This window comes from Tyto alba, unplaced genomic scaffold, assembly GCF_018691265.1.
Source record: "Tyto alba isolate M040663 unplaced genomic scaffold, T.alba_DEE_v4.0 Super-Scaffold_1, whole genome shotgun sequence".
NCBI classification, from domain to species: Eukaryota; Metazoa; Chordata; class Aves; order Strigiformes; family Tytonidae; genus Tyto; species Tyto alba.
The window spans coordinates 39,940,122-39,965,737 of NW_024881261.1; the positions used below are offsets into that span (position 1 = coordinate 39,940,122).

General features: G+C 40.3%; 1 protein-coding gene across 14 annotated transcripts in view; it reads right to left on the reverse strand.

Moving 5' to 3' along the window:
* PCDH15 (protocadherin related 15) overlaps positions 1 to 25,616 on the reverse strand; it is an 862,106-nt gene that overhangs the window by 45,360 nt on the left and 791,130 nt on the right. For all 14 annotated transcript variants that reach the window (XR_006165419.1, XM_042793586.1, XM_042793412.1 and 11 more), the window contains 3 exons: positions 23,041 to 23,168; positions 5,209 to 5,424; positions 2,006 to 2,094 (listed from right to left, as the gene is read on the reverse strand). Coding sequence is in view for 13 of the 14 variants with exons in the window: in XM_042793586.1 (XP_042649520.1) it covers positions 2,006 to 2,094; positions 5,209 to 5,424; positions 23,041 to 23,168 (433 nt within the window). In the remaining variant the exon portion in view is untranslated. The remainder of the gene's footprint in view (positions 1 to 2,005; positions 2,095 to 5,208; positions 5,425 to 23,040; positions 23,169 to 25,616) is intronic.

Consider the following 25,616-nt stretch of genomic DNA (forward strand, 5'->3'; position numbering starts at 1 on the left):
ATATTTACATATCTGTCAGTGACTTCTACGCACAAGGGCCAGAGCAGCGTGAAACAAGGATTCCAACCTGGCAGAAAAGAGTTTTTTGGAGCACAGAGTGAGGAATCAGCTCTGGGCCATTTTCCAAGACTGTGGCAGGATATGCCAGCTATTCCTCTGGGCCTCGAAGGAGAGGAGTGAGGGTATGGTTACGGTACAATTTATTGTTGAGGCACTGAACACTGCTGAGATCTGCTGGGGGCTGGAAACAAGATGCTCCAGCATTCGCAAAAGGAGATTTTTGGAGGGGTGGTGAAAGGGTAAGACGCTATCTGCTCTTGCCGCTCTTGCCCTGCCACCCCTTTCAGCACTCGTGCTCTCAGTCCCATGACACATGTGTCATGCAGCTGACACTCTTCATTCCAGCCAGGCTTGTTCCACCCTGGTTTCAAACCACCTTCTGTAAGAGCTGTCTGTATTTTGCTGGTGGCTCCTTTGGCTCCAGGACAGTCCAAAACTGGGAGGATCTCAAACACAGCCTAAGTCAAATTTAAGCCTGAGATCTACTCTACAACAGGTAGAAATGCCTGGTACAAAACACATGTTCATCTTCTCCACTCAAGAAAACAGAAGCCCAGGAAGGCTACAAATTACCGTGTGAAGAAAAATTTGTACAGTGCAGCACGTTAAGGTGAACTTGAGGGCTTAGCAAAGCAGAAGCAAACTTTCCCTATTACTGTCACTAAAAGATGCATTGCTCTTTGTCTCCCCAGTCAACACCAACACCTGACACTTTTGGAGAGCTAGATCTGAAGTTTTTAGCAAGCAGACTCCTTTATTATTCTTAGCTCTAGGAAACGGAGTCCCTGTGAGCACAGACTACCGCCTGAACAACTTAATTAGTGTTTCTGACATTAGACTCTATCAGAGCTAACTTACAGCTGGCTCAAAACAGAGAGAGAAAAGGGGAACACCTCCTAAATGTTCAGAAGCAACCCATCAATATTTTTTCCTAGTCCAGGGAAGTCACGGGCCATTTAGAGACAAGACCCTTCTTTTTCAGTGAGTTATTATATCACCAACCCTAAGGAATTTCAATTTCCATGGAGAAGTAAAGGTATGACAACAGTCAGGATGGAAGAGACCTGCTGAAATCTGAGAAATGCCATTCATCACTGATTAAAGTGACAGAAGAATACAGAGATTGTTTTAAAACTATTTCCTATTGTATTTTCTTTCCCATATTGTTTAATTCATGGTTATATGCTGCAAAGTACAGAAAATTGTCCTTACCTTACAAAAAGAAGCTAGAAGTGATAACCTAACTCCTGGAAGCTGATGATGTTGTGGTCTATGAGTGCTATTAAAACATATTGGACCAAAAGGATTTTAGTTGGCTTCCAGTACAATAAAATACTTCACTGTTATCTCAAAGCATTCATGTTTCCAATTGCCCGTCCCCCTCATCGCAATGTTTTTCACTTGCTAGGCCTGAATAATGACAGCCTGCTACCATTTTTTTTCAATTAAAATTTTCTTTAATGATATTAGTGGTATTAATTGTACCAGCATAAATTTTCTAAATTCTGCTTTCCCTAACAGCTACGTCACCCAAATAAAATCGCAGTGAAGCAGTACAGCTCACTGAGGCACACTGCCTTTTGGAGGTCGCTTTCCTTTACATCCTGGATTTTGATAGATGTGGTTTCTGTGCTCAGTGTTTGGAGGCTCCACTATGGCCTGTATTAGGGGCATCTCTAAACCAAATTTCAGCCTGTGAAGTGAGCAAATGTGCAATCAAAGAAGTGCTGTACCTCTGCCTTCTCCAGAGGAGGGGCAAAATGTGGGTTTGGGGGGGCCAGTGTTGTCACTCAGCCACTTGTGCTCCCCATCAAAATACCCGCCTGCTCATTTTCAAGTCTTTTGGCAGAAAAGGAGATCGTGGTATAGGGGGAGCACTCCTTGCTGAATCTAAACACAAAACCAGTGAATTGTCTAATATTTGTAGACTAAATAAATGTATTACCCTATGAGTTGATCTTTGTTTTGTTCCACAAGGGTGGGAGGAACATTAGAGACGATGACTTGCATATCCAACTGATTGACCACAGAGACCTGGAAACAAAAGAGTGAAATTCAATTGGCACTCCCATGCATAATATCGTCCCCATATAAAAAGAATAGAATAATTACTTTCCTGCCTTCACAGCCATGCCCTGATGTACACATTTCTCATTTTATTTCCAAATAAGAGAGCTGGGAAATCTTGCTTTGCTTGGCAGCCAAAACCAATAAACAGCAGACAAAGATTTAACTAAAACTGTAATTACAGGACTGCATCAGAATTACAGATTTTTAAGGTGGGGACTATGAAACCTGTTTTTCATAGTTTAGACTTTACTTACAGAATCATGGATCTCCCATGTGCCATATTCAAAATTACTTATGAGCATTTTGGTATTTTTGATGACTTGACAGGAAAACCCAACCTTGGAGATTTGCTATTTGCACCAAGGTAAATGCAAATACAAGATTAATTCAACTGAATCAATGATATGTTGTTAGAAAATCAAGAAGGAAATTGTTCAATTACTTTGAAGCTATCAGTGAAAGCTTTTATTTTAATCTCCAATTTTTTTAACTTCTTCTATATCGCATAAAACTCTACATAAACATGTATATTTTGCAGCTGAACTTTTTTCTTTAAAAGGTCAGAAAAAAGTGTGTCTAATACCCTCAATACTTGTGTGCTTTGTTGTAAAATAAATAATTAAATAAATAAAATTGCAGCATTCCCCCAAAGAACAGGCTAATGTCAGAACAAATCTCTCAATTCTCTCTCATTAGCATTTTCTACTACAAAAGCAATGTAACTCTTCTGTTTCTCCACAGAAGGTTGGACCATCAGTGTGCACAAGGGACTACTGATATACATCAAATTCAGCAGAGTTGGTAAACTCTGCTTCACATCCGATCTAGTCTCCACAACTTACTTTTATCCTAAGAAAAGGCTGCCTTCCAGTGAAATGATTGCATGCTTTTCCCTCCCTTTTAAATGTTTTCATTTTGTAACAGCACTCTCTTTACTAGCACAGCCAACCTCCCCCTAGGTTGTGAAAGGAACAGTTACTTCCCATATTGGTGGAGGAAGTAAAACATTTCTTAAAACTTGGCTCGTGTCCATATAGGCACTTTCACATCAAACATGGATTCACCAGCTTTGAAGCTTAATTCAACTTTAAATATTTCTTGAAATGTCATCAGATGCACTGATCAGCATGTACAGACTTCTGTGTAATAAAACCAGAATTATAATGCACCTAAAATAAATTTTAGACTAAGATCATTGAAAGGAGCTCTAGAGCAATGAACAGTTTAATAGAATTAACTACATTAGCCAATTCTAGCAACCACTGTGCACCTCTGTACTGAGTACTGCGTAAATGCAACACTTTAAAAAATGCAATGGCTCTTTTGATATTCAAGGAATCACAATTATGACTATTTGTTCGTATACAAAAATACGAATAAACATTCATGATAACCTTTAGTAAAATGAGTGTGTCGAACAAAAATCAAGAAGAAGTTAAGGTTTCCATAGTAACATTAACTTGCTTGCTATCCCCATTTGTAAAGGCTTTAATTTTTCAATTACTAAAACCAGCACTAAGTTGAGGAACTAAGACCTCCTAGACCTCCTCCCAGTACAAACCTATCTTCTTCCCCACATCTGATTCCTTTGCATGAGTAATTAAATTCATTTCCCTTATCTATGTGCACTCCTTGAGCTTGTACTGAAAGGAGTAACACCTCCCAGTTTGAGCACCTGACACCACAGTGACAACAAGACAAATTCTGTTCAAATCATGAAGCCCAGGAGCAGCTTAGTCTAGTTAGAAAGGACCTTCCCATATGGATCATGCTCAGTGCAAACCTAAACTTCCATGGTGGGATGGTTTCAGTTTGCAACTGTATCTACGGCTACTCTAAGCTTTCATGCCTTGCTCAAAAACACTGAGTGTACTGCTCATCATTTGTTCAGACAACCTAAAGATACCTCTATAAATTAATGAGACATACTTCACTTTCTAATTTTAATGTCGATACCTTCTGTCTATATTTTAATATACTATTACTGCATAAATTGTATGAGAATGCCCTATCATTTTGGGAGGTCAAGCATGAGGACATCATACATTATGTTTATTTGCTGAATTCTTGCATAACTCAATATACCAAGTATTATGGCTATCATCTGTATCACTTGACAGTGTTCCCATGAACTAGATAATGCACTCCATCCCTACAACATTATGCTAATATTAATCCAATCCATCAAGTTATATGGGCTTTAAAGAAATTTAGCTTTGATGGTTTCTGTGACTAGACTAAGTCAATGTCCTTTACTCAGCACAAAACCATGAGCTCAAGGCCTAAAGCTGGTGCCAGTTTTGAAATGTTTCTTCCCTGAAAACCTGAAGTACAGTCTCAGCCCAAAATTATTCCTTGCATCTCCCTTCCAGACACAAGCAACTAACACACGGCAACCTTGGCTTTCTCCAGTAAGTCAACTCCTACCTTTTAGAGACTATTTGCTCAGATATTTACCTGTACTGCAAGAAACACCAGATCTAACTCTGACCCAAAAGCTCATGTTAACACAGAGTCCAGCCCAAGCTAGCAAGCTTTCAGCTTGGCTTATTGACTGGGGTTTAATGCCATGCAATCCCTGCTTCACAGCTTTGCTACAGGAGCTGGCTGCACCTTGCTGCCTTTAGAGAATAGGTGGACATGATCTGTAAATGCTGGTGTCCTACGACACAGATGCGATCTGCCTTATACTTGTAATGCACAAACTAAGCACTTTTTTTGCTGCCATCTGGGTTCAGAACAGCCAGAACATAACTTAGGTCCACGTTTAATGCAAACAATTAGAATCTAAATTGAACCATTAACAATGGCTCATTGAATAAATAAAACACGGAACATCATGTCTAGTGTGGTAACTGAGATCAGTATCTCTGCACAAAACATGAACACATTTCATACGGTCATAAAAGCTTCTGATTTTTTTTTTTTTTTTTAAAAAGCTTTATTTCAATGAATTAAAAAATATTAAGTACACACAGTTTATGGCCTTCCTACAGGTCTGCCTGGAATTAAACTTTATGTAGTGTTTGAACTTCCTCAAGAATTATTCCATAAAGATAATGCCTGGCTGGTACTTACAAGTACGTCTGCTTTGCTGCTCAGTCCTTTTCCATAATCATCAGTTGCAATGACCTGAAACTTGAAATAGGATCTTCTCATATTTTTGAACAGCATAGCTGTTTTTATTAGCCCTGTGTAAGCTTCAATCACAAAACCTTCTTTACCATCCTTGATTGGAGGAATGATGAGTCTGTATTGCATGGCACTGTAATTCCCAGTGTCTTTATCATCAGCCTAATAAGAAAAAGAAAACAAGAAGAGGTAAATAAGGTAAATATGCATGCAAATAATCATTAATCTTGTCCTTTATTTAAAGTTGCATATTGGTCCAGCAAATTTCTTCTACTCTGACATTTAAAACATTAGATACCAGAGAGCAGATAGTGCTATTACTTTAAATGGTTCATTTAATTTTGCTGCATACAGTTTTGCTTTTCCAGCAATTTCTTTCTCCTGTGTTGGCATTAAACTGCTCCAAAAAAAAAAAAAAAAAAAAAAAAAAAGAAAAAACTAAAAAAGAAGAAAAATATAAATGGACTTTCCAAGTCTGCAACAAACTGAACAGGTAAGAGCAGTTTAATTCTGAGAAACCTCCACTGTCAAATTCATGTTGACAATTAAATATCAAAGAAAAAAACCCCCACAGCAATGCATTCACAAACTGACACAAGAATGTCCTCCCTCCTGTTAGAGATACTTTGTACCCTCACTGATTGAGCACATATATTTCTGGAGTCATTTAAGCCTTTTTTATTAAAAAAAAAAAAAAAAAAAAAAAAAAAAAAAAAGGATCGAGTGGCATTCCTGCAATGCTGCACCGTGGAGCTGCCGTGCAGATGCAGCACAGGACACAAAGCTGCCCTGGCATCTTCCCGCTGCTGAACGGCTGCCGAGCTCGGAGGCAGTCCTGGCATCCTATCCCACCCACCTTGTGCCTGACAACCCTGTGCAGCCCTGTTCCGGCCTCGCCAGACCTACTCCTCTGCACAAATCATCTCCAGTTCAGAAGGCGGCACTCATACTCAGATGGGACTGCTTTTGAGGACCCTTACAATGCCTTCATGTGCTCCATTTCAGAAGGGGTCAGGGAGATGGTAGCTAATTACTGCCTGTACCTTTGACCGCTCATTAGACTTGGGCACTGCCTCAGCATCTGGGACATTTCAGCATCTCTTAGCATGTCAAAATATCGGCACAACTTCTTAAGCCCCTGGCCTTAGCTAACGTTGGCCAAAAACCACCCTTAACTTCAAAAAGGTGAAGGTCTTTGTGTAAAATCCATACTTCCCCAGGACTTAATACCAAACCCAATAATCACAACCTAGGCGGGGTTCATGGCAGCGTGAAGAGTTGTTTACTATGATATGTCACTGCCATCTAAAAAAGCATTATCTGTGCAAGGTCATTAAGCCTTTAATAGATGGCCATTAATCATCATTAACTGTTTAGTCACCATAAATGAACAAGATCTATAAGGTGGAAACTTTTACTAACTCCTATTTTGTCTTTATTTTCTGATCATTTTCAGGGAACACCAGTGAGATGTTACAAGTGAATCCGTGGAGCACATTGGTTGCATTGCACACCATCAAGAAATACCCATAGCAGATGAATGATCCAGGTACTCAAAGCTGTAGGGTGCTTTCCATGCTACGCCAACCGCTACCAGACCAGATGGAGCAAATACAAGGACACAGTGCTCAAGCGATAACATCTGGGCTGGTTTAGCTAGAGGTAGCAACCGTGTTTCATACAGCACACCTTTGTGCTGCAGAGCCGCCCAAAAGATTAGCACCCACAGTGACACTGGCTGCCACTCATCACAGGGACAGAACTGTTTAAAACGGTCCTTGCATCCTTTGTAAATGGTTTGTTTTCCTCTAAATTGACAAAGCTTTATCTGGCTTGGCTACGAAAAGCATAAATATAAAATGTGTTAAAGTGTTTTTGTTCTCCAGTTCTATAGCTCTTTTTAAGGCTTTTAAAACCACGATTACTACCCCTTGGGTGATCTCAAACCCCTTTATTAGCATTTTTAGGAAAGATGGAGAAGGTTAAAAGCTTTCTAAAATTTACCCTGTTCTATCAGTCAAAAGGTAAAGATATCAGTGAGCTTTTCCAGAGCACTTCTGCTATCCAACTGGCATGGATAAATACAACCCTGGAACATCACGGAGCCAGCAGACAGGAGCTTGACAGGTGGGTTTTCAGGACTAGGCTCATTTTTGACAAGTAAATTGTTGAAGGAACAAATAAATGTGAAAGCATGCTATATGGCACAAGGAAGCGAGAAAGCGGCTGTACCTAAAAATCAGGTTGATATGCAAGCGCTAACACTCATCACTATTTGAGAGCTAAATGTCTCCCCCTCCCCAACAGGATGGGGAGAAATTCAGACTAAAAAGTTTGTGGGTTGAGATAAGGACAGGGAGCTCACTTACCGATCACTGTCACGGATAAAACAGACCCATCTTGAAGAAAATTAATTTAATTTACTGACATAAAAAACTCATTTGGATGGTGAGAAACAAAACCTCAGCCATGCCTGTCCATGGGGCTGCTAGAAGGGGCTGTGCTCAGCCCATGGCAGCCCCAGCCCCTCCTCCCAGAGACCCCTCAGCCCCTGCCTGGGCACACGCACTCCCTATGCATATGAAAATCAGATATTTCACTTCAGGCACCTGTTTTTAACCAAATGCAAAGCAAATCTTAAAATTACAACTAAAAAATTCCATGTGATTACTATTACTATAATATTACTACTAAAATTACTCTTAAAGAAATATTTAAAAACAGTATAACAGAAATAAAAAATCCTTGAAAAAGCATTCAAAGTGGCTTCTCTGGGTGCTCTTGGGATCAATTTCGTCAACATGTTGAAAGAGATTTAGATCCTCCACATACCCGAAGATGAAATCAGGAAGCCTCTGCCTGTAGTAGCATGGGATACTTGAATTTGTGAAAGATAGTATTTGGTACAAACCAGCCAGAAGACCACCTATGGGCGACGTGAGAGGCAAGAAAGACACCTCTCTGAAAATTATTTCATATGGTGATGCAGAGCAGCTAATTTTTTAAAATAATCACTTCCTTGCCTCATACCTAACAAATCACTGTGTGCATGCATCTAAGACCAGGCAAGTACCGCTTGTACAACACAGCTCAGTTTAAAGCCATGAACAATACAGTCTGGCAAAACCCACTGGCTTACCCACGCTCAACTTTGCAAGTTGGTAATGGAGATGGGGAAAAAAAAGAAGTCATTCTTGTAATCCCACACATGTGTTCTGGCACGAGGCACACAGCAGCAGGCAGGAGAGCAATATCTGATTTGGCTCCTTTGGGGTCTTCAGGAGAGACAGGATTTATAGTGACTGCCCAGCTAACTGTCAAAGGCTCTCTGGAGGAGCCCTGTGAGATCAGCGTTACGCCCTTTCAATAAAAAGCCAATTTCTTTGTTAAAATGGATTTATTAGATTGGTTCAGCTGGGCCATAAGCCTATCATTTTTTTAATATTAGCAAATTCCCTCTCTATAGAAAGAGATGACTTTTAATATTGGTTTGTTTCAGTAACAACAGAAATCAATTTCACCTTCGGTATTTCACACTTGTATGTGTGTACAAGTGAGGACAAATAAAATTTGGATCCAAACTAGGGTATCAGTTTTGCAGTCACAGACATTAAATAAAGTCAGCCTTTTTGAAAGTGTAGAAGTAATGGCATGGTAAGTCTTGCAGCTGAGTTTAATGCATGAAACTCAATTGAAAGAGGCATTTTGAAACTTTAAGCATGCAGCCTCTAAAATTCTGCAATTCAGATGCCCAACGTTGGTAGACAGGCTATGAGTTAATTTTCAGAAGTTCTGGGAACTCAGCTGCACTCCAGAGAAACCGATGGCCCCAGCATCATTACAGTTCAGGCCATTTCCATCCCAGAAACCATCTACACACAGATGAACAAATTCAGGTGCAAAACAGCCTGAGGAACTCGAAAAAATCATCAGATTCCAATTTCAAATACTTTAACTTGCCGTTTCCATCCCCCCCACCTTTCACCACTATACTTTGATCAAACCCAACAACATTCAGTGCCACGTTCATCTTTGCAGGACCACCAGAGAGAGCTTGTGAGCTGCTGACATTAATGTACCAACTTCTTTAGTACAGAGTAAAGATGTTTGCTATTCTTGTAATTTGTCCTGAAGGTAAATATTTTTGACACTTCATTAGGAAGAGATATACGATACCTCAAGAGTTGCATTATGACTGTCAAAGAAGAGATAGAGCTATACTTAATCTTAATATTACAGCAGTATATCTCCCTTTTGTTATGTGCAAGAAATACAGATGTCTCCTAAATTCTGCTATGATTGAATACTGATAAATATGTATGATTTTAGGAATTACCAGGCCAAACTCAGCCTTCCTGTAACTGAGCATAAGCGTGCCCACACAAATGGAATTTCCTTGGCATCACTGTGTGCTGCCTCCAGCCTTTACATGTCCCCTCCCATGGAGGAAGAGGTGCCACTGTTGGGGTGCTCCCTAACCCCACCACAAAAGCACATTACACCAGCCAGGTATCAGCTGAAATATGCTGCTCTAGGCCCTAACACTGAGGGCATTTACCGCCAAGTCATTAACAGTTATTTTTTTATAATTTCATTGGCAGCCGTCTTTCTTGGAGCAAAAAGACCAACAAGCCAAGCTTTCTTGGTGACTACATCTCCTACCCAAGGACTGCCAGCACAGCTCTCAGCAAGTCATCAGAAACGTTAAAATTCCTGGCACTGCAGAGGCATCAAAGAGACGGCCGCTGTCAGTGCTGGGCTTGCTCTCAGATAAGCAATGTCTATTTCAGCCCAGCACTGCAGCAGCAACCAGGTGAAGGGTACAGTTCCTCTGCTGCCAACAAAAAGGGATTTAAAACATCAGTCGCCTTAAAACAGAGAGGAAACAGAAGGGTACTTTCTGTTGAGTTTGGGTTTCACCTTTAGGAGGACTGAGAGGGAAAAAAGCATTAGCTCAAGTATGGAAATATATAGGATACACTATAGCTGAGCCAAGCTGCATGCCTGGAAGACAAGAGACAAAAATAGATGTGTTGAAAACTAGGAGCGATAGGCATCCCTTTAGTGGTGCCTCTGTAACCAGTTACAGTCTGTCCTAGTACAAATGTTTTTTCTGATGTAACCGGTGTCACTAATTAACACAAGACTTGGGTTGCATGTGAGCACCTCACAGAGCAGCTGTCCTCAAAGGCTGTCCAAATATTTCACAGCTGAGAATTTGGTGGAAAGAGGTCTGTAAAAGAGGTTAAATTTGAGGAGCAGATGCCAAAAGATGCAAAGCTACAAATTTCTGAAGCAGTCTGTAACAAAAACAAGCTGATGACCATGAGTTCAAAAGTGCTAGAAACAGGTAACTGTAAAAGAGCACCGTAGTGAAGAAATATAGAAACAAAAAGAGGAAAACTGCAATAGCTACAACAAACTTACCAGCTTAACTGTCTGTAAATCACAAAGTAAAACCGCCTCTAAAAACAGTACAATGGCAGATGTGGCTTCAGAACTGAAAATATTCAACAATCTGTAAATTCCTATCGGCAAAAATGGTCTTGTTCTAAAAGCTATTTTATGTGCCAGAAAGTGATTGGAAACAGTTGAACCTGCCATCTGCTAGGAAGAAGGAAAAAAACCCAACAGCCCAGTCCCATTCATTTTACATGCCCTGCTAGCATCCTCAGGCTCATGATTAAGGGTGACCCTGCTAGAGAGCCTGGAAAACATTTAAAATTAACAATTGCATTTAACTCTAAGCAGCCAGTTTGAATTTAGCTCACGCTGATAACGATAAAAACTGTAATCGTGTGATGATTATGCAATAGCTTCAGGAGTTATGGTTAATGAAGATTTTAATGCTCATCCCAGACAAGCCACTGGCAATTTTGGTGACAATATCTGAGTGTTATTGCCACATGGCGTGGATTTTACAAGTCCCTCCAGGTGAGGGGATAAGCACCCTACCATAACGCTGTGGTTGTGCGACCACGTCGTGGCGCTTCACACTGAGATATTCCCTGTGGAAATGTGCGGGCTTGAGAAATGTAAAATAATCACCTCTCATGAGGGCTGCATGGAACCAAAGATTAATTCATTTTTGCTTTAAATGCATCACTTGTTAGGCATACTTACAAAGGTACTACAACAAAAAGGGAAAGAATGGACCCTGCTAAGCAGATTGTTGATCACCGCCTAGCCCACTCCAAGTAAACCACAGCTCCATGGAAACTTCTGAGAAATACAAGTAGTTGGTGTCATGGTTTGAGCCTGGTCGGCTGCCAACCACCACGCAGCCACTCTTTCTCCTTCTCTTCTGGCAATAAGAAGGGACAGATGAGCCAGGCTTGGGGTTCAAGATAGGACTGGGATGGGGAAAAATCACCCTTTATGGGCACGAGCAAGAGGCAGACGCATTAGGGGAAGAAAAAAAAAGAGCATACATTTATTACAGACACTAACAACATGTAACAGTGTAGGACAGTGAGAAGCATTGCCACATCTTGAGAATACCTTCCCTCCACCCCTCCCTTCTTCCCGGGCTCAGCTCTGCTCCCGATATCTCTACCTCCTCCCCCAGTGGCGCAGGGGCAGGAAATGGGGAGTGCAGTCAGTGCTGCTGCTTCTGCCATCTGCGGTGGGGGGAGCTGCTGGAACTTCTCCCCCTGCTTCATTGTGGTCCCTCTCTCACAGGAGACAGTCCTCCACAAACTTTCTCCAACATGAGTCCCTCCCATGGGCCGCAGCGTTCCCCACACTGCTCCGTCACAGGTCACCAACTTTCTCCAGCTGGAGTCCCTCCCACAGCTGCAGCCCTTCCCGAGCTGCTCCGGCGTGGGACACCCCTGCATGCTGCAATCCTCCCAGTGCTGAATTACAGCAGCGGGGCTGCCTTTTCTACAAGACCCCGGCCTTCGTTGGGCACAGCACCTTGATCAACCAGGCAAAAAACAAAGGCCATAAATCAGTGTCTGCTCCACCGTAGATCTCCATGGGTGGCAGGGAGGGGCCGCCCTGCCGTCTCCCCACAGGATACAGGGGGGTCTCTGCTCCGGCACACCTCCCCCCTCCTTTCTTCCTCTGTTCCCCCACTGACCTTGGTGTTCACGCAGCTGCCCCAACTCCTCCTCATAAGTCCCACTGCTCCTCACCACGTCCCTTCTTAAATACGTTATCGCAGAGGTGCAGCTGATGGGCTCAGTTTTGGTGCAGAGATGGAGCTGACTTTGAGCTGGAGGAGCTTCGAGAAGCTTCTCACAGGGGGCCACCCCTATAGCCCCCTCCCCTGCTACCAAAATCCCCACCACTCACTCAACCCAAGACATTAAACTCCACCACTCACTCAACCCAGGACAGTTAGGAAAAAAAAAAAATGAATGAAAATTTTTCACTCGGTCCTCCAATGGTGTCAGAAAATCCAAGGTGTGGAAACAGGGCTGAATTTTGATAGGCTGTCTCATGGGGAAAAAAGGCTGAATAAGAGCTGTTCTGAAACTTGTATTTTGAAAAAACAAAACAAAACAAAAAGTTAGAAACATTAGGTTTAGAGCATTTTGCTGCTATGTCGATAGCAGTTAGTGCTCAATACGGTCAGTTTATGTGTGTATGCTGGGAGGGAGCGCAGCCCACGCAGCTGATCTGCCATGGGGTGGAAGTGATCCAGCACTGCGAACGCTCCAGGAATACTCCCCACTTCCAGCCCCTATAGGAGGTATTTTACTCTGGAAGGCATGTGCAGGACTAGCAGTCTTAAAAATATTAGAAAGTAACATAGTGTCCTGGGTTGAGTGAGTGGTGGAGTTTTTGGTGGCAGGGGAGGGGGCTATCGGGGCGGCCCCCTGTGAGAAGCTTCTCGAAGCTCCCCCAGCTCCACGTCAGCTCCACTTCTGTTTGGGAAATTGAGCCAATCGGCTGCGCCTCTGCGATAACATATTTAAGAAGGGACGTGGTGATGGGCAGTGGGACTGGTGAGGAGGAGTTGGGGCAGCTGCATGAACACCAAGGTCAGTGGAGGAACGGAGGAAGAAAGGAGGGGGGAGGTGTGCCGGAGCAGAGACCCCCCTGTATCCTGTGGTGAGACGGCAGGGCGGCCCCCCCTGCCACCCATGGAGATCTACGGTGGAGCAGACATTGATTTGTGGCCTGTCGTTCCTGCTCGGATGATCAAGGTTCTGTGCCCGAAGAAGGCCGGGGTCTCATGGGAAAAGGCAGCCCCGCTGCTGTAATTCAGCACTGGGAGGATTGCAGCATGTGGGGGTGTCCCACGCTGGAGCAGCTCGGGAAGGGCTGCAGCCGTGGGAGGGAATCCAGTCGGAGGAAGTTAGTGACCCATGACGGAGCAGTGTGGGGAACGCTGCGGCCCATGGGAGGGACTCATGTCGGAGAAAGTTTGTGGAGGACTGTCTGCTGTGACAGGGGGACCACGCTGGAGCAGGGGGAAGAAGTTCCAGCAGCTCCCCCCACCGCAGATGGCAGAAGCAGCAGCACTGACTGCACCCCCCATTCCCTGCCCCTGCTCCCCTGGGGGAGGAGGTAGAGATATCGGGAGCAGAGCTGAGCCCGGGAAGAAGGGAGGGGTGGGGGGAAGGTGTTCTCAAGATGTGGCAATGCTTCTCACTGTCCTACTCTGTTATGTGTTTTTAGTGTCTGTAATAAATGTATGTTCTTTTTTTCTTCCTCTAACGAGTCTGCCTTTTGCTCGTGATCATAAAAGGGGGATTTTCCCCCATCCCAGTCCTATCTTGAACCCCAAGCCTGGCTCTCTGTCCCTTCTCATTACCGGAGGGGAAGGGAGAGAGAGCTGCTACATTGTGGTTGGCTGTCAATCAGGCCTAAACCACGACACATAGTAACTGAAATAATCTAATATTACATTTAAAAAAAAATTACAAAGGGTAGTAGTTTTCCTGAACACTGCACCAAACTGTAGTATTGTTTCTTATAGTAAAAAGTTTAGCAACCACCATACTACCTTAGAGATACGTTCTTTGAAAGAAATTACCTGTGTGCTTGGAACTACTGTAATATTATTCTTGGCAGGGCAAGCAGCTTCCTGTCAGAGGCCAGATGTTATAGCAGATGTGCGTGTTTGAGGGTGTGCTGTTGTCACTGCAAAGACGCTTCAAAGTAGATTTGTACTTCTACCAAGTATGTTTTCTCCCTACGGATTACTCTGTGATTCATAAATCGTATTTTAACTAATAAAAGATTATGTCTGGCAAAGCAGTCAATTTTTACACAGAAGTTGTTCTCTTGTGTACATGCAAAAACGAAATTACAGAAGGGAACACTGTCTTTCACAGCAGAAAGCTGTCTCAAGGTGCCTAGGGTTGAATCTCACTTTTATAGAGCTTGCCACTCTGAAGTTGTCATCCCAAGGAAAAGGGAAATACCGAAAGAAATCTGGAGGTTATAGGAATGAATAGAAAATAACCAGAGATTTAACATGGATAAATCCATCTGGGGAAAAAAGTAACTCCGGTATTCTCTCCATAGGTAACACATACCCATACCCAGGAATTTTAGACATGTATTTTATCAGTTGCTTTAGATTAGTACGCAGCCACTAAAATAGATTGCTTTCAAGGATTACAGTTAGGTAAAGAGTAATTCCTGCTCGTCTCTGTGTCATTAGGGTAAAAACCTGTAGCATAAAACACTTTGTTTTATTTTGCTGTTCTGTATATTACGATGTACAAACAGTAATAAAGGCTGAAGTTGCATTATGAAGCCTGTCAGAAAAGGGCACAAAATACAAAAAAGGTCTGAATGAAAATTTGAGCACCCATATTGTAAGAATCAAGTTTCCTTCAGGATGTAACTGCATTTCAGACTCCGCTGGCTCCTATTATCATCATCAAGCCTCTCTGCTGGCTTCGTATTAGAACCAATTCGATCAAATACAGGTCAGTCACTTCCAGAGACTTTGATTCACTGGCATTTATTTTGGCAAGCTTCCTTTTCTGCAAACATTTTCAGTACAAAAATACCTTCATAAACTGAGGAGTAATTCATAAAAAAAAAAAAAAAAAACAACTCTCATTTTCTTTACTAGAATTAGGACCTCTGATATTTCCTCATTTAAATGCACTTCAATACACAAAACTGGAGATATTACTACTGTGAAAGAAAATGTTCAAAAAGAAAGGGCTAATAACACACCATTATAGTGAAAAGTCAATTCCCGCTAGTAATTTCCCTAAAGATTGTGTTGATTTTGGTTTTGCTTTTACAGAGCAGATTGAAAATATTGTATATGTGGCTAAAAGAAGCCTTGTTCCAATTCTGAGGGGAAACCGAAGAGTTATATGAAAATACCAGTGGCAAAGCAAAACAACTAATTCTAATATAATGAAATGCAAAGTAAATCTCAAACCACAAAATTAATAAATTAGTAGTTATGAGTATTACATCTGCTTTTAATTAACATATTCATTAAAAAAGCATGAAAAGGCCTTTAATCATGGAAATGGGCTCCTACATACATTGAAAATTCTGGGGAAAAAAGAGAATTGCAGAAAAGGGGAGAGAACATAAAAGGCTATCATAACACCAATCCCCATCAGGACTGTCCAACATCTGAACCCTTTTTCTGAGCACCACCAGAACTGTAATTAAAGCGATTATGCAGACTGCTCTTCCAGCTGTCCCACCACTGCAGGCCCAGAGTGATGGTTGCAGAGTGCAAGGGAAACCCAAATAACCAGCGGTGAAGGTGTTCTGCGACTGTCCAACCACACTGGCTCCTGATTACCCTTTGGTCTTGCATCAAAACATCAACCTGGATGCAAAAGATCTCATCTGTGCATTGGGTATCTTTGGGGGAAACGAGTAGGACTAAAGAGACAACTGTGTGAAACTGCCCGTAGATTTGAGATGCGGTAATCGGCCTCAGCTATCATTTCCAGAGAAATGGTATTTATCACAGCTCCACATTTCCTGCTGAGCCATTAGCAATATAAACATGGTCTTCAAGATGCAAAGACTAAAGCCTCAGTTAAAAAGTGCCATTTGAATAAATATATTCTTCATATCTTTCTTAGAGACATTAGCAGTTAACAGCTTTCAGAGGACACTAGCCTTACAACAATCATATTGATTTAGAATGACTCATATGGCAAATCATTATTCAAATTAACTCTAATTAAAAGTAACTTTTTGATAATGATTTGTGGCATTTTTCTGAGCTCAAGCTTCCCTTTTACCTACTTACAGTAATCTTCCTAAAATTCTAGAGCAAGACAACACATTACCCTATTCTAAAAGGATTTTATATTCAAAGGAATATATTCAAGAGAGTGGTTGCTGCTGCCAGCAAAATTGCTGCACCTTACAGAGCTGGAAGAAGCAATCTCTAGTGTTTGCCATAGTCACATATGTGACTGTTTTGATGATGAGAGAAGTGTTCATCCAATATTTTACCGGCCTACTTGTCTCCAAATTCAATTTGCTTGTAAGATGATGTACTCAGTACTAGTTTTCTTCTCACCCTGCATTTTTTTCCGTGTTTGGCCCATTGCAGTTAGATTATTTCTTACTCTTGTTGCTACTCATCAGGCTGTATGTCAGAATTACTGCCATGACTGGGGTGCTTTACAAAATATTTTTCAAGAGGGGAAGAAATGTGCTTTGAGGAGAGAAGTGAACTTTTGTTCAAGCCACAGAGTACAGAATGACTTAACCAACTGAAGTTAAACATACAAACATTCAGCAGTACATTTGTGAGGAATTTATCTAAAAATGATTTACATAAACTTCTATATTAAAAACTAATGACTACAGCAAATCATTAAGTACTGTTAAAGAGGAACTAACTGTGTTGTGGGTTTGTTTTTTTTTAATGTCAAAGCTGTAATTTTTGCCTAGGGCTGTAAAGTTTGCCATCTTATTTTTATATAAATTACACCCAGCAACATTAAGCCCATCTTATGTGCCAATAACACTGCACAGAGGAAGAGAGGTAGCTGAGAATAACTTATTAAATGCCAAAATGAGATGGAACTGGGGATCTGCCTACAGCTTAAGGGAGTGTCAGCAGGGCACTGGTGACCCAGGGCAAAACCTGAGCAGAAATTGCCCTGCACAGCCCCCTGCTTTGCTCTGGGAAAAGGCAGGGGCAGGGCTGGGAAGAGAGCCGCCAGCACTGTCACGCATCCCTTGGCCTGGGCATCCGCTGGAAGAGGCCACGGTGGATCTTGGTGGGGTAGGGATCACCTCGGGGTGAGAATCAGGGCATAGGCACAGCTGTTAAGCCTATCCTGCGATATCAGCGCCTCTTGGTAGCAACACCAATGCTGTTCTGACATTTCAGACTATTTTTCTTTTTAACCTGTTGCAAAACTAGATCAATTTTTAAAAACTTAATTGTTTCTTGCTTGATGTAACGCACATACTCCCTAAAATAAAGACAGTGAATTTCTATCCAATTATAAAATGATTTTTGGACGTCTTTAGTATCTACTCTGGTAACCACCTACAATTAGTACTTCCTAATCAACCTCTCTCAGCTCAACTTTTCTGTCTCCCATTTGGTAAAAAGGAAAAATGATATTAGCTTAAACTCTTGCTAAATGAGGACTACTGGCAAGTGCCTGCCACTGTGATTATTATGCTTAACTAATTTAATTACAGCAGTGCCAAATAAAAGCAGACATACCCTGTAAACCACACCTAACTGCAGGAGCCATATCGGTATCTAAATATCAGCCATTCCCATCACTGCAATCAGCCCACCCATCCTTTGATCTTCTCCCATGGTTATCCCATCCGCAGTGACTGGAGAAAGCAAACCTGTTGGCACGGGACTGCTCCAACCTCTCTTCAGACAACAGGAACTGGGTTAAAGCACCACATTAAAACAGCTCCACGGTGCCCAAGATGACCTGTCCACTCGTAACGCTGTCCCAAAGTTTCACCAGACTGAGCCGTGTCAATATGATCTCCCTCCCGGCCTCTCAAGCTCAGCTCAGGAACATGTTGCAAAGTTCAGGAAGCTGAAAGTGAGGATACCTGAACATAATAAAGAACTGCGTGGTGTTCATTCAAACCCTCTGCTAAAGCCACACACAGCTTTGACCTTGAGCTTTTAGGAGAAAGAAGTTTCAAGATGAGTCTTGATTTTCTGTCATGATGATACTCTCCTCAAAAATGGACAAACGGTAACAGAAACCAAACCCCTATCTGGCACTTGGGCTTAACATGGAATTCCAGACCCTGACCTTCAGATGTAAAAGGCTGAAGAAGATATAGTTACCCAGATGATGAGTTGTAACCTCAGATATTATGTACTTAAACCACCACTTTGCTTTCAATATAAATAAACCAGCAATGACTAACTTCTTGCAATAAATCTGACCCTTATTTTCAACCAACAGTATCTCCTTCTGCCACTCTAAAAAAAGGCATTTCTCACTAACGGAGCCAGTGCTGGTGTTTCCAAAATTAGGACTTCCAGAAAGAGCATCCTCTGTCAGCCTGCCAGAAGGCCCTTGTTGGGGAATTTTTATTGTACTCATCGAGGCAAATTAAACACACATTTGTGATTGAAATATAAAAAAATAATTAATGAAAGTGATTTATTTTCTCTGAAAGTCTGCTAAAATATGGTTAACTACTATATTGTGCTATAAAAGTCATGTTGTACAAAACTTTTTGCTACTATATGAGGGTAATCAAATAGAGTGCCAAATGGTTGCCTGCCCTTAATGCTTCCAACACTTGTGAAAGTAGGTTCACCTCAAAAGAGAAGACCTTTGCCATATTTTATCACTTTCACATGAGAAAGTAAATGTAGGTGCTCACAATGTGAATTATCTTAATTTATGACTTAAATATCCCTTGCCATGATCTATACCATCTTTATGGTATGTAACAGTTACACAATTGATGAAAGAGTCATGAGAAATATATCACCATTAACTTGAGTTGCATTTTTATGATATAAAAGCAGAAGATGGCTCCTATCTCACCTCTGATCAAAGGCTATTTTTTTCCTTCTTATTCTCCCTTCACTGAATTGGGTTGTCCTCATTTATCTTTTAATATGCCCTACTATTTTCCAGACTTCAGTTTATCCCCTCCCACTTGCAATTTCTTAAGCATCTCACCTCACTTAGAGAACTAAACCTTGACAGCAGCCTCTACATATCGACAGCACCGTAGATGCCCTGGTACAATTGATGCTATGACTTATATTAGCCCTGTCCACAGACAGAGGAACTGACATAGGTCACGGGAAGCCTGGATATTCACATGAAGGGATATAAAAATAAGGGCCTCGGAGAGTGATGAGTAGGAGCTGGTATTAAACATACACACACACACAGAGTGACAAAGAAAAGGTGCACTGGAAATTTTCAAACAACTGGCCCGGCTATCCAAATCATCCACTACTAACAGAAGTGTCTGACTTTCAGGTTTTCAAGAAAAATCTACAGATAAAAATAAAGAGAGAAACCAAAGAAGATAGGAGTTAATCAACAGAGTCCCTGTTGTACCTCTAGAATGCCTAGTTTTGTTTAATATAAGGAAAACAATGGCTTAATTAGAGTCCGTTCTTTTTTTGGTAACAACAACCTTACACTTCAATTTAAAATAAAGACTGTCTCCTTCCCTCAGGATAATGGAATGTACATAAGAAACCAATTAAAAAGTTAATGTCACTTCTACACATTTAGTACCTATTTATTGCTGCTATCTCCTTGAAGTACAGGGGAAAAAATGGCAAGTTTGGGTCCCAGTGTGCAGGAAGTGTTGTATACTTTTCTACAATGGTGACTGTATGGCATTGCTGTGACAAATAATGTGACACTATTCACAATTAGAAAATGTTGGTTCACTATGATTTTCAGTAACAATGATTTCAACAATCTGTATTATGCAGTTTAACAGCTTTCAGTTGTAAAAAATATATAGTATAATAGTCAATACCCCATGTTCAAGGATCATCAAAGTTGTTGTCAGTGACAGGAAGAATGAGATTATGCTGAGAATTTCAGTTTCTTTTCAAAATTACTCAGATGCCATTAAAAAATTTAGCAACTACTAATGAATGAAGAAAATGAAAGCAAATGCATTTAAAACTCCTCCTTAGCTTCCCCATTAGAATAAAAATAATTTCTACACTTCAAACTATGCGTGTACTTTATTAATGTTCTTTAAAATTTCAACTTGGAAAGCTACTCATTTAAATCTGCTCACCTGAACTCTTGAAGAAGAGACATTCACTTGATTGATTCTTCTTAACACTAATTGGAATGGGTATAGTATTTAACTAACAGAGCACTTTTTTTCCTAAAGGACAGAAAATGATCTAACTAGCACCAACTGATGAAAATGCTTGGTGCTAGAACAATAAATTGTAGCCCAATTTTCTGCAATAAGCACTTCTTAACAGTTTCTAATTTTACTTTAACTAAGCACACAGTTATGTTTGATGCTATCAACTTCCATTTTGCCTGTCAGCAAAGTCAGGGAGAATTCTGTCCTATGTTTTAACAGGAACGGGTTAGAGACATAAAATTATAATTTCTTCTGTGCCCTCCTTTGATATTCCTTTTCTGTCCTCTGATCGCCTTTTCCGAGTCAAATGTTTCTGAAGGGTAAAAGCAGATTCCCCTCTTCACCCCCAGATATCTCCTACCTGTACACCTGTTCTTTCTCACACACTTTCTTATCCCCTTGATTGACACACATGAATATCTGTGCCTAAGAAATCAGGAATGCCTCTTTGAAAACTGGGTAGGGTTTCACAGCCTATTCACATTTTGTATGGTCAACTCAAAATGTAATTTTACATTCATGTCTTGTGTTTCATTCACTTTCACACACACAACACTCCTTTACCTAAGTGACTTTGCTATTCAGTATTATCTACCCCAGTACCCTTGTACAGGACAGTTATCTTCAGCACTTCTAAGGTTCATGGATTTGATACAATTTCCAGTCTTCTATTTTTGAGTGTGTTAGAGCTTTAGTTTAAAATTCGTAGCTAGAAGCAATAACCAGTAAAAAAATGTCAGGGAAAAAAAAGACGTTAACAAAAATACTACCCCTACCTTCAAAACTCTTCTCAATTATGGTCTCAGATCATTCTAACAGCAACACTACCACCACTTCTTTAATTTGTGCATCCAGGATTTGCTTTCCATTGAATTGAGCAGACATTTGGTTATATGTCACTATCTATTTTATATAGCATAGAAATCCGGTGTGCTTTAAAACTTCAGCACAGAAAATGGAGGAAAAGAAATTGATAACAGGAAATTTTGCAGTGCTTTTTTCTGAATCTATTATTTCCAACACGCAATGTTGCTTTACTGCTCACTTTACAATTTCTTTACTTGCATAGAAATAAATCTTTAAACATAGGCATTGCACATGCTAGATGACTTTTATTCGCTTTGTTTTCAAAGACTGAACTCAGACTTCATGACTGATAAAGTAGAAATAAGCAAACACACATTTTCAACAATCTTTCTGGGCTAATCACTCTTTCCGGTTACCAAGGTGCATCTTTCATCTCCTCTCACCATAATTCCTCCCTACACCTTCCCTTTCATTCAGGATTTCTACTTCTTTTCTAACTACTCAGTGTCCTCCTAATAATGCTATCTGAGAAGTAGCACTGACTTTGATCTGCCAGCTGATCCGATTCCCCAAATTACCCTGCAGGTTGTATAAAAAAATGAGAAAAAATCAAATACTCTGGACTAGTTCAGAAACTAAACAAACTTAATCTGCAGAGGCAATAGTCAGTGCTTAACAATTTCCCACTTTTCTGCCGTTTCTGGGCTTACTTCGGGAAAGACTGACATGAAACAAAAAACTAAGGGACAACTTTAATAAGCTCTGATATTCTCTATTTCATTCCTGGTGCTCTAAACACATCATGAGGTCAAAGTAAAACTCTTAAAAGGTCATATTTCTGTGCCCTTTTATGCATAAGCTAGAATCAGCAACTTCAAAGTTATTCCACTAACACTTAAGGTGAAAAAAGATGCAGGAGGCCTGCTGAGGTAACAAAATAAAGGCAGAGGAAACCTGAAAAGTCCTGGCAACTCAAGCTTTCTCTAGCACAAGAGACTGAATCACAAAGCATTTTATAAAAAAACAGATTTTTTTATAAGCTATTTTTATGTCTGATGCTAATTACATTCTATATATGAGCTTTCCCTGAACTATATTTTTAAAAAAAAAAAAAAGAAATAAAAACAACAAACCCCCCACAGTCAATTTTGCTCACAATTTGCCTCACAGTGCACAGACCTGAAATTGCTTTGCTGCCCTGAAACAGAAAATGCTCTTTCCTTTTTAAAGCATAAATAAACATGCTGCTGCCAAAGTAGTAGTCAGAAAAATTTAAGGTAAAAACTAGTGTTGAGCATAAAAGAATCCTCTAAATATTAACATATCTAAAATGATAGCTACAAATTGTCAAATGAAAAATGAGTACAAACAAATCAATAGAAATAAAACCTGTTATTTAAGCTCAAAATTGACCATGCATCAGTAACTGCTGGAATACTGTGCCAATGCATATCAGTCATACACGCACAAATGGAAACTATCACCCTCATATTCATATTCAAACACTGACATCATAAGGTTTCCCCAATCTGTGCTCACTATACTTGTTTATAAGAAGAAATCAAATGGAAATTACTGCTAGTGTCTGAGAAGCTCAAGCAGTTTTAGAAGAAACATATTTCATAACCTCCTGTGAAAAATCAAACTGGTAAGTAAATATTTTCCCACTGCAAATTAATGTTATTTTCAAAATTTCAGTCTTACCTTAACTTTAAGCACAGAAGAAAACATTCTGGCATCTTCAGACACTCCTCCAATGTACAGTTTTTTGGTAAAGACAGGTGCATGGTCATTTTCATCCTTCACTTCAATAAACACCTTGGCTGTATTACCTAAAAGAGGGAATGAAAGGTATATGTAGAACATTTTGAAATAAATCTTTCTCACCTACTGGAGTTCATACATTTACAGTCCAAACAGATGATGTAAAATAAGTGCATGAATGATACTGTAAAAAATAAATACATTAGAAATAATAGCACACTTGGTATGAAAAGTACGAACTTGAAGGAAGTCAAGAGATTTCGTGCCTTTTTTTAAAAAAAAAATCTACCTTTATTGTTTCTGCATTTGCCATTTTTTTCTGAAGGAATCTTGATTTAACTTGGACCTCAAATTTATACCTTTATTGAAAATAATTCCCGTTATCTCTACAGCTGCACTTTGTTATTACGTCTATCTGGATTTGCCTGGAAGCAAAAAGCTGCTATGGCTTGCTTTGGAAAGCAAGCAATTTGGGGAAAATATAAGAAAAGATCTGTAACTAATTTTTCAAATAAATAGAAAAGCATGAGTAAGAATATTACTCATGTAATATTACTTTACATAAATAGTACTTTAGTTACACAGATTTTGATCACCTTAAATTCTCACAAGTGTTGTAAAGAGGTAATGAACAGGTGATGTACGCCAGTAGTTATGTTGCAAACGGCAGCCTTTTTCCACTTCACATGCAGCTTGCTTTATATATTTTAGTTGTTACTAACTCCCATGCAAATACTTAGTGGGTGATTCTGCCATCGTGTCTGTAATCTCACAAATGGTCATACAATAGCAACGGCTAAGCAGCTTCAACACCTAATGTATTTGCTGTGTTAACTGAATGCATGCCTAAGCCTGTCTTTATCACAAACCTGGCCTGGTCCACAGGCACTCAAGAAGTATTACTTCCCGCCTTAGAGGTTCAACCCATCTTCAAGCAGAGTACCACCGTTAAGTTGTGTTTTATTAAACAGTTACTGATCCACCCCATTGAACAATAAACATCTCTCTCCTTCTGCGAGGAAAAAACATCCAGCAAAAACTATGGACCTAGTGCAAAAAAGACTCAACTGCACAGTAATCTGTACCAACATCTGTTTGTCTCTTTCAGAATTGTATAATCCAGAAAGATTGCTGGAAGTGATGATACCAGTTCATTAAAACCACATTTTCAAGTGATAAACTGCCTCATTTCTGAGTTGGTTTTCCCAGCTTGTTGCAGTGCCAGGGTAATTTAAATGTTGCACAGGTGCCATGCTGAGTTAGCTTCAAAATGCAGTCTCATTTAGAAAGAGCTCCGTAGCTGCACCTTTAGGGGACAAAAAAATTAAAACCCAGAATATCTCTTAGACTGCCAAAGTCAGCTAAGATATTCTGTCTATCTGATGGTCCAACTGATGGGAAACAAACGAGGACTTCATAAAAATAACCAAAATCTGAGAAAAACATTTAAAGTGCTATCCAATGTTTTAGTACAGAGAGAAAGGAAAATTAAAAAAAAAAAAAAAAAAAAAAGAGAAAGGAAAGAAAAAAAGGAAATTACATTTTCTCAGAGGTATAATCAGTTTTTCACCTTCCACACTGATCTGTGCAGGTATGTTAAATAACTTGTAGGTGCTGCTACTTCCTGGGAAAATCACAGATGTGAAAAAAAAAAAGCCATAATCCAACATCTGAATGCACGTAATGTGGACATAAAGGTCTATTTGTAATCATCTCTAGATTGCTTATGTTAATTTTAAAAGAACGGTTTTTACCTTGACTGCATTATTTATTACAGTGAAGAAAAACTTCAGTCAAAGAGGTATTGTGAGGCCCTATGAATAGTCAAATCTCTCTCTTGTTAAACCGGATCCTTAAGGTTTCTGGCTGCAATATTAAGTTACAGTTAGAAACTGCAGCCCTGTTGGAAAAACCATGAGATTCCCAGACAGGCTTTTTCACTGCAGTTACACCCTTTAGGGAGGGCGGCAATCAAAGCAGGATTACAGGCAACATCTGGAAGTGACCTTGCCCTGCTGAGCTACTAAACAGTTGTATCAATGGCTGGCACCAGTTTACTGCTGTAGGGAAGATCCTAATTGTAACCCGTTCCGTGCTGGCAGGACTAGGCGTTTACTAACCTGCACTAGCTCTCTCTAATGCAAATGAAACATCTTTTGCATAGTGCTCACTATCTTCATCATTTCGAGATGGTTTTGGTAGGGTTGCTTAGCCTCGTGCAAAGTTTGCTTTGCAATTTGCTCAAAAACATTTGTTTAATTTGCTGGTAGTTCTCTGAGCTGCCAAAATGCTGATTTGCTTAGTGACGGTTCAATGCTTTGAAAATGGGAAATTAAAGTTATTACATTAAGCACAAAGCAAATGAAATACCCTGCACATATACAGACTAGCATGAGCATCATTAACGTTAAACAAAACACATACCTTCATTTTATATTACTGCCTGAATTTATACACAGTTTGGATTTAATTTGTTCTGCAAGATGGAGGGGAACGTGGCACCTCCAGCGCCCTGC